Source organism: Pieris rapae, chromosome 13 (assembly GCF_905147795.1).
Source record: "Pieris rapae chromosome 13, ilPieRapa1.1, whole genome shotgun sequence".
Classification (NCBI taxonomy): domain Eukaryota; kingdom Metazoa; phylum Arthropoda; class Insecta; order Lepidoptera; family Pieridae; genus Pieris; species Pieris rapae.
This window is the reverse complement of record NC_059521.1, coordinates 6,069,511-6,079,719: the sequence shown is the minus strand read 5'-3', so window position 1 is coordinate 6,079,719 and position 10,209 is coordinate 6,069,511. Positions and strand designations below refer to the sequence as shown.

The window sequence follows — 10,209 nt, the reverse complement described above, 5'->3', positions numbered from 1 at the left end:
TAGAAATAAAACAGATTGACGTTTTCTGAGGTTTTACAGATCTGCAACAAATTTTGCCGATGACTTTGACCTTTCACGTGTCATTGTACCTTTGGTGTAGGAAACTTCTATATTCTAGAGTAAGTAGTTTTCCGCGTTTCATAACGTATCCAGGGTTTCTAAACTCTCGAAGCTTATATTATCCTGATACTTAATTTCGTGATATATAACAGTATCCTAGAAACATTTTTAGTAGCTGGATCCTTAATTATCGAAGACAAACACTACCGTTTTCTTCAACTTCAATATTTACATGGCCCCCTAATGACCCCCATTGCCTCTTACTTTTGTTGAAAGACAATAGATAATTGGTAAGTTGTTAAATTTTATGCTCGCTTTAAAGTTATACATAAAAACAATGGAAGCGTATTATATAATGAGGGCAAAATTTTTAGTTTTGTGTATTCAAGACTATTTTTGTCATAGCGTTTGTCCTTATTTTGTGGTCCATTTAATAAAAAAATCAAAGCGCTACAACCTGTTTCTTGGCCTCAGATTTCTGAATCTGTTTCATGATAATTTTTAAATCTAATAGGCTAGTAGGTGATCAGCCTCCAGTGTCTGACACACGTCGTCGACTTTTTGGGTCAAAGACATGTCGGTTTCCTCACGATGTTTTCCTTCACCGTTCGAGCAAATGTTAAATACGCACATAGAAAGTGCACAGCCGTTGATCGAACCTACGACCTCAGGTATGAGAGTCGCACTTCATTTAATTAAGGGCTTTGATTTTTCTATAGCACGATATGATGAGATGAGATGCGAAATAATTTTATATAAGATTGAGGACCTAAGTTATTTAAAATCTGTAAAACAAAACCACTGAATTTTAAATACTGAATTAATAATTTCGTTGAATACTCGATCTAGTTAACAGATCTATTGCTTTTTTATCATGTAAGAGACAAAAACTGCCCGCCGTAAACATATTTGTCGCATCATATGGTTTATTATTTTAAATCTTATTTACGAAGGCTTTTAATATCTTTATAAGGCGTAGTAGAGATAAAGTCATCATTATTACTTGTGTACAGTTTTTTCGAAGTTGACTTGTATGCTTTCGCATAGATAAGTTATCAAAGGTACCAGTCATCTTAATTTTTTACAGTAGCGGTTAATCGATCGACCTGTGCACACAATTAGCGACGCGTGCGCATTCTAGTGTATTAAATATGAGAGTGATTTTTGTTTTGTGGTCTTTCTTTTTGCTAATAAATTATACAACAGGTCAAAATACTACGTAAGTATTATTTTTCTTTTTTATAGTAAAAATATCACGTTGACTATGATTTTTTATAAAAATTTAATTCATAAATAACGTAGTATTATTTAATATATTCTTAACATCCATGTTATCACATTAAATGGGCATAATAAATTATATATATATAAGCGACTTTGGATTTACATCTTTAATAACAGCTAAATAATTTCAGCTTGAATTTAAAAACAAACAATTTTTTTGTAATCAATAAATTGTAAATCGTAATTGAAATAGTACGCGGTAGTTTAGTAAAAACATGCAGAAGTCTATCGAACCTCCTATGCTTCATATTATGATGCAGTGTAATCCTAGCCCTTCCTTATATGTTTTGTAACAGTTATTTACAAAAAGGCGAGAAAAAAGACATCGTTATTGTAACTACATTTGGTCGCAATGACTTAGGTACATTTATATATTCGCATAAATTTAATTATTGTTCATGACATATATATTTAAAAAAAGCATTTCACATCCCAGATGACGCAAATTCTTACATTGTAGCCTTCTCACACTACCTACCTGTATAGGTTTAAAATTAAGACTAGCCCAACATGTACCAGCAATAATGGCGAACAAACTGTAGAACATGTGCTTATATATTGGCCTATTTTCGCACTGTCCAGGCATGACCTGGAGCACAGATGACTGTAGACCGTATCGGTCTACAGGACATATTAGGCACAGACCGTGCCTGGAACGGTTCTGCGGAACAATAATTATATATCTAAAGAAGGCAAACAAGCAATTGCAGTCACATGTTTTGGCGATGAGTAGTTAATTATGAGTTATCTCGATAATGCGAAGATTACAATGTAAGATTATCTTCACTTCTCATTCTAAAACTAACTTAATTATTAAGTATTTAGGTAATTAAATTTAATAAATTAACACGTTTAGTTGTCAAAAAAATTACACTTATACAGTTTTTTCATTCATGATTTTTGTTTTTTCATTTTTTGTGATTGTTGTTGAGTGATGATTGTTATTAATAAACGTTCCTTTATATGAACGTTAATTAATAACAATCAATATCATAGATAAGAGATTTGCCGTTATAATTTACTATTAGCGAGATATTCAACGTCTCGTAAAAGACGACATTACATCACACTTCAATCTTGAATATATGTTGCTCTGTTATATAAATAAATAAATAAATATTTATATATATATATATATATATATATAATTTAATTTTCTATAAGGAGCAGGCACCAGAAATGTGCTACATGTAAAAAACTATGTAATTTAATTTTTCATTATATATTTTGTTCTTTGTGTGAAATTAAATGTTTTACGATAAAATAGAGACTCGTCTTTCGTATCGACACTCCTGTAAAAATTTGGCGAAAGGCAGCTCCAATCTGGTGTTTATAGATTTTTACAGACTATATACAATCTCTTCTTATTTCGTGAAAACCAAACTACAAAAGTTTTTTGTCTTAAAACAGATAATAGAGCTGGCAGACCACTAACTTAAGGTTGTGTAGCCTTCCAAGATTAAGGTTTTTAGGCATGTTAGATAAGTTTTTAAAAGAGGGCCGTTGGTTCTAAGTCAATACAAACATCCCAAATCCATCGTGACGCAGACTACTGGGTGGTTGCAGAAGACCTCACGCGGTTTTTGATGGGCTTCCGAAGGTTATCAAAACAGACTTAGATATAAATGTTATTTTTATTTGTCATCGTTTAAACACTTTTATCATATTTGAATTAGAATTGTTGATTGTTGTTGGTATAAGATTGTATGATTAATTTGTGGAAAGAAAAAGGTTACATAGTGGTATTTCTCTCTCTAAGGGTATATGAGTCCAGACCAACTCAACCTTAGGGTATGGGGTAATTCAGAAATAATGCTGGTCTGGCTGTCAGGGAGTTTCGTCTCGTTTCTAAATCTCAGCCAATATTCTTAGCTAATCCAAGGTAATTAAAATCTTTTAAAGAATTAAAAAGATATACTTCCTTATTATCACATCGTTATAAGGGGGTTTCAAGGTCCTGATTAAATTTACGCCTCACGAAAGCTATCCTCGTGACGCCAGGCGTAAGATTGATAATACCTTACGTCATTGCAGTTGTAAAATGGACGGTAATCGCTCAAACAGTTGATTTACTGTTCGTAAATGCTCTATAAATAATGTATGTAGTTACATAAATAAGTTTATTTACAATATTTTCCGCAATATTTAATACTTTAAGCGTATAACCTATATGAAAGTTTCAATTGTTATACCAAAGTGTAAAATGTAAACCGCTTCCGTAGCTTACACACAGCCGGCACTGGTTTTAATTGAAATAGATAACAATTATAGCACCTGTCAAACGTTGACATATGACACAGCAATATGCACAGATAAAATATGAACTTTAAAGACAATAATGGACCAAGGGATTATGCGGAAGAGGGCACCCCAGAAAATGGTGAATAGAAGAGCGCATAGAGCAAGTCATGCTTAGAGAAATTTTGGAAAAGCTGCAAGTCGCCTTTAACCGTGATTGAATTCCGGTACTGAAGTAAGTCGGGTAACAAATGTACAAGTAACAAAACAAGTAGTACGAGTAATAAGAAAAAAATATTATTATCGTAGAACTACTAGTAGATTGTTTAATAGAGGGCTAATAAATTAAATAGAAGCAACTCTCTGAGTATGTGTGATTGTTGGTCACGAAATTTCAAACCACTGTATATAAGGTGCTTTCATTACATAAATTTGCTTTATAGCACCTATGTTTTTCATACGCTGAGATAATCTAAAATAAATATTACCTTAAGAAAAATTTATTATAGACTTCAAACAATGGTAATGTTAGGCTTTGATAACGAAAGATAAGCTTGGGTATGTATATTCTATAGATATACATGATAGATTAATCGTTAATCAAACAGCGAATCTTTTATGTAATTAAAATGTTGCTTGCTGTTGTATGAAAATAAAAATATATAAATCTCGAAAAAATGTGTACATAACTTAACTTTTAACAATGATAAGAATAAAGCCTTTTTTATTTACATTTCCTTAATTTCCATTTCAAATGTTGTCAGTATTTGCTTATAGCTAAATGTTAGTAATATGCTAGTCGCCTGTGGATATGGACCCCTCTTGGGTGAAGGCCTCCTCCAACCCTATCCAGATGTCTTTCTGTTGTTCCAGAGAACTTTGCCAATAGTTTGCCAGTTCTTTCTTGCTATTTCTATTAAAACCTTTTGCCTTTGGCCTGCCCACTTCATTTCCCGGGTGGTCCCTTCAATTGTGTGGTCTGTCTATCTGTGGTCTAAGTATCGTGTTACATGACCAGCCTTTTCGCCTAATCTAATTAGGTCCTCATTATATTTAGTAAATTTTTCTCCATATCTGTTTGATTTGGTAATTAATCAAATTTAATCTTTAACCTTTGCTATAAACATCCAAATTTCGCCATCATAAACATACATTACATCAAAACATGTTTGTATATTAAGTTTTTTTCAATTTAATTGAGTAGTCTTGTTTTACGAGCTAAACTTTTTGTAATTTATTAGAATCCTATTTTTTGTTTTTTTCTTAAGAAGTTTTAATTCACTTTAATATCTACTTAAACGTAGGTTAAATACTTCGGGATATATGATTGAAGTGTAATGTTAAGTTAGTACGTAATGTTGTCTTGAGTAGTTAAAGATCTCGCTAATAGTCAAAAATTACCGGCAAATCTCTTTTCTATGATATTGATTGGTATTATTATTTGGCAACAAAGTCTATAAATAATATTCATATAAAAGGGACGCTTACCATAATTTCCATATCTAATTACCAGTCCAGTAATTAATAAAAAAAAATCATGAACAAAAAATTTTTGACAATTAAAACGTGTTAATTAATTAAGTTTAATAAGTTTTACACTACTGAAAAGAAGATAATCTTACATCGTAATCTTCGCATTATCGAGATAACTCATTTTAAACCACTCATCAACTACTCATCGCTAAAATATGTGGAGATTATGAGGAGATGACAGATTTTATGGATTTATTAAAGGATGTATAGTTTTACATTCTAATGATTATTGCTGTTACATTACGGGTTTAAAAAATACTATTTTGTTGTTCTATTGGGATAAATTAATAGGTTAATGATGTTTCAGGATCGACCTAGAATGCCCGTCCCTGGAGTATGGAGATACATACACACAATCGGAGTTTCTCTCCCGGCTTGCTCACACGTGTCGCTACGACCATCTCCTACTGCCGACTTATGAAACCCGCGACGTTGTCTATGTTCACGCCAGTGCTTATATATACTTCATTCAACCAGCTGAGGCTCATGATTTGGTAAATATTTTAAATATAATAATAATAATTAATAATTCCTTTAATAACGTAATCACCAAATTGGTCTTGTATACTTGGTTATGGATTTTATTCGATAAATGTTTGCGATCTATCTTTTGGCGAGTAATTTATCTCTTAAAGAAAATGCTGAAATTTCGCTGCATGAAAAAAAGGGACGTCACAAACTTCTAAGTCACCTCACCTTTCTGTGTCTGTTTAGAGAATCGCGATCATTTCTATTGATATCATGTGGAACATGGTGTAAAGGTTGCAGCTCCATACAAACATGTGTTTATTGCCAGTTCTTTTATTTCGTTCTGCTCCATTGATTTGGGAACTGCCAGTAAATGTAAAATTAGAAGCATTTAATAAGTATTTCTTCTTGACCTTCATGAGTGTACATTGTTACCTAAATGAATTAATGAATTTGATTTCATTTATTTGTATTAATACAAATAGGCGCCTTCTAAGTTTTCCCTAAACTTGTAGGCATGCCGGTTCCCACAAGATATTATCCTTACCCATAGCGAGTGTTCAATGCACACATACAAATAAAAACCCACAAGTGCAGAGCCGTGTTTTGAACGCAGATGATATCTGCCTCCGTTTTGACAGTCATAATATACTCAATCCATTGAAGCAACACTTTCTTAGTTTTGTCTCATAAAATGACCTTTTTCAGAACTTTAAGCTTCACTTCCTTCTTCAATTGCGATGGACAGATCCAAGATTGGCCTATTCAGCGTATTCCCCTGAAAGGGAGAAAATAATTGGCGAAGACGATCTCCGAACTCGCGTTTGGGCACCGCACTTATACATTCCTAACGAACAATCATCCAGTTTGATGGGTACTGATAGTAAGGATGTCCTTATATCGATAGCGCCGAATGGAGAAGTACTGTTCAGCCGGCGGATGCAGGGTGTTCTGTATTGCTGGATGAACCTTCAGAAATTTCCATTTGATGTGCAGACGTGTTCTATGAATTTAGAGAGCTGTAAGTAACATAAGCTACGGTGATCAAAATCTGAAGCAGTTTCAGGAATACTTACCACGACTGCAGAATAAAAAGAACTAATTTGCACTATTTTCACTAAACTACTCATCTGTGAATTCACCGTATAAACACATTTTGACAGAAAAACACGTCAGAGTTACTATAATCAAAATTTAGACTGATACAGTTTCTATGAATTATTATAAAATTTTCTTTTGAAATTTCAGGGAAATACAACGCGTCCATTCTACGCTTGATGTGGGAGATAGATAATCCCGTTCGGCTATCTTCAGAGCTGCATTTGACAGAATATTCCCTGCTCGACTATTGGACCAATGAGTCGGTTGTTCGAGGAGAAATAGTTAACATGAGAGTGGGTGGAGGTATACAAGCTTTGTAATCTACTATAATTTAAAAAAAATATATAGCACTATCACAAACTACGAACTCAGTAACTTTAATAACGGCAGCCATACTGATGCAATGCTTTCTATCTCAGTTCGACATAGTTTTCTCAGTAGCGCTGATATGACAAAGAAAGAACTGAGAGCCTCTGAGTTAAAGAGGATCTGATGCTATAGTTATTTTAGAAAATAATAATTTGCTAGTACATTGGGATTTGATACGTTGTGATTGTGTTTTGTACGTATTTTGTCTATTGCAGCGGGTAACTACAGTGCTTTGAAATTTACATTCAAATTAAGCCGAGAGGTCGGTTACTACTTAATGGATTATTTCATCCCTTCAATGATGATTGTCGCCATGTCATGGGTCACCTTCTGGTTGCAAGCTGATGCGTCACCTCCACGAATCACACTGGGTATGTTTTCATTTACATATTTTGCCGCCTTGATTTCTATTAAGTCATGTTAGTTTATGGAATATGTTATATCCTATAGTAAGTTTGTCTTATAGTGTATTCGTCACTATGCGTTCTTAGTTTTGAATTTTATTGATCAGTTGATATTTGGACGAATTTCCCTTTACTTGTTACTAATAATACTTAGGGCCTGTTTCACAATGTCCGGATAAGTTCCAAATAAGCTATTTGTTACTTATTGGTATGATAAATAGTATTTTTGCGTTTCACGACTGTCAGATAGCGCTATACGTCATGAAATTCGAAGTATCTTATTTGGAACTTTTATCTTTCGAATAATTTATGTGTTGCAATAGCTATTTGGCACTTTATCCATACATTGTGAAACAGGCCCTTAATGTAATATTTTCAGGTACCAGTACCATGTTATCGTTTATCACACTGGCATCATCTCAAGCGAAAACTCTCCCAAAGGTTTCATACATCAAAGCAAGTGAAATCTGGTTCTTAGGCTGCACTGGTTTCATTTTCGCAGCCCTTGTTGAATTCGCATTCGTCAACACTATTTTCTACAGGAAGTATGTTTTTTTTTTCTTACATATTTTACTTACTATTAAATTTTCAATGGTTTAAAACGTTTCTGTTTCTTCCATTGCTCCTATATTGTTACATAGCAAGATAGAATATATCGGCGCTAAGCCAAAATTATCGTGTCCACATTACAAAACTGTCCAGAAAACACACACACACATAATAATGTTTGGTTTAATATAGAGCATAGAGACAAGGACGGTTTGTTGACCTGAAGAATGTTACCCAAGCACGATGTGATTAGTAATAAAAACAGGACCTATCCATAAATTGTTGAAGATACTGACGTCAGCAATACTGACGTCATAGATTAGTTTGTTGGCATCTGCTATTTAATTTCGACATAAGAGTCTATAACTCTGATTTTTTCAAAGGCTTTTGCTACTTTCGACTACTCAATCGGATGTCGCATTTTCTTTGGGAAAGGAATCTCGCTGTTTGCCGTAAGGACCTTTACTCAGCTAGGGCTGTCTAAAGCTTATAAAATTTTCTATAAAAAGAGTACCGAAAGTTGTTTACGCCGGCTTTTTCTCTCGGCCAACACCCTCTGTCTTCTTTCCTGATGAGTAGGGATGCCAACAGGTTCGAATTTAATGACGTGGAATAAGTGATACCATGATGATCTTATGTTCCAAAATAAACATATTTTATTTATTTATTTTATTAATTTACGCCTTTAACTTATTAAATATGTTCCATAATTTCTAGGAATGTTGCTCCTTTGAAGAAAGTGAACAGTAAATACATACTAAAAAGTACGTTAACTCCGCGGCTGGCACGTAAAGAACTACAGAAAGAAATAGCTGAATCATCACCACAGCTAAGCAAGTCTCGCTCATGTTCTTCACTGTCACAGGATACTAATAATGATCCAGCAGGAATGGGATACAACAATTACCTAACGGTTCATGTAAGTTTTTGATTACCCATAATTATAGTAACCTTTTACACCTTATTGTCCATTAGAAAAGTTTTTTTTTTGCATTAATCCTAATAAATGAATTGTTTGGTATGCTAGTTAAGGAGTTTTTAGATCCAAAGCAAATTTTAAAACTAGGCCTCCGTTTCTGATTTCGTAAACTTAACTTATATTTTACTATTTCTTTTCTGAGTTTCGACATTACACAAACGAATATTAGTTATTAAATTCATTCAAATCAAAAAACTTTATCGACATTGGTATATTTAGACATGGTCTATACTCTATAGCATATTTTTCTATCGTTTTCAGAGCTTCCCGTCAGCAATAAACGTTCCAACTATTACGACAGAGAGCTATGACGATGTAATTAGCAGACAGTCACCAGGGCGACACCTTAACTCCGGTAGTGAAAACTCCGATGAGCTTCCTCAGCATCATACATGGACTGAGATGACGCCCAAGGAAATTGCTGCCTGGATCGATAAACGCTGTAGAGTTCTGTTTCCCTTACTATTCTTATGTTTTAATATACTTTACTGGACGTTTGTCTATTGTCTTTAAGATTAACGATTAGATCGATCTCGATCGTAAACTGTCTAAAAATTGGTCACGGGTGAGGTTTTTAAACGAGAGACGAATAGATTAGACATAGACAATATACTTCATGATAACATATGCTAATCCAATCACAACGTTGCGTTTTGTCGTTTATTTTTCAGTCTCACTCTGCCCTTTTGAATGGCATTTAGATGTAGGGCCGATAAGCAACGAAATTTTAAAAGTGCATTAAAGTAATGCATGAAATATTTATAGTAGGTAATTCTCAGCAATTTAGTCACACTTTGAATATCATGGACTTTTATAAAGTCGTTATTAAGTTTTGAATACAATGCAAATACAATTTTAGAATTCATTTATATTTAAGTACTCCTTTAATATTCATATTTATATATGCAAAGATAGTAGGTTAGTTATTTTATAAATAAATATTTTTAATTATTTAATAATAATATCCTTTATTAATGTAAGTAAGAAATTTTAAAAAGCGATAATATTTTTTTGATTTTATCGCGAATAATGTTTAATGACTATTTATTTAAGTTCCACGAATCTCTCGTGTTATAATACTAAATGTACATATTTGTTAACACCATTAGTAAATAAATTCTAGAAACTACTATTATATGTTCTGTCCTTTTCCATAAAAAATAATTATTTAGATAATTGAGTTTTTAACTACGTTATTGAATAAAACCGCTTAAAAATATTTCG

The 10,209-nt window shown here is 33.0% G+C and overlaps 1 protein-coding gene across 1 annotated transcript; it reads left to right on the top strand.

Moving 5' to 3' along the window:
* The first annotated feature begins 720 nt into the window (after positions 1 to 720).
* On the top strand, positions 721 to 9,897 carry LOC110993541 (pH-sensitive chloride channel 2-like). The gene is made up of 8 exons (XM_045630643.1): positions 721 to 1,279; positions 5,423 to 5,609; positions 6,292 to 6,604; positions 6,832 to 6,987; positions 7,269 to 7,424; positions 7,837 to 8,002; positions 8,724 to 8,925; positions 9,247 to 9,897. The coding sequence occupies exons 1-8, from the start codon at positions 1,212 to 1,214 to the stop codon at positions 9,496 to 9,498; spliced, it is 1,500 nt and encodes a 499-aa protein (XP_045486599.1). The 5' UTR covers positions 721 to 1,211; the 3' UTR covers positions 9,499 to 9,897.
* The last annotated feature ends 312 nt before the right edge of the window (positions 9,898 to 10,209 follow it).

Bases quoted from the DNA above. Each gene is read 5' to 3' on its own strand.
- LOC110993541 (XM_045630643.1), top strand. From the start codon at position 1,212: ATGAGAGTGATTTTTGTTTTGTGGTCTTTCTTTTTGCTAATAAATTAT. The intron at 6,605-6,831 runs GTAAGTAACATA...TTGAAATTTCAG, and splicing joins TTCTATGAATTTAGAGAGCT to GGAAATACAACGCGTCCATT. The intron at 7,425-7,836 runs GTATGTTTTCAT...TAATATTTTCAG, and splicing joins ACCTCCACGAATCACACTGG to GTACCAGTACCATGTTATCG.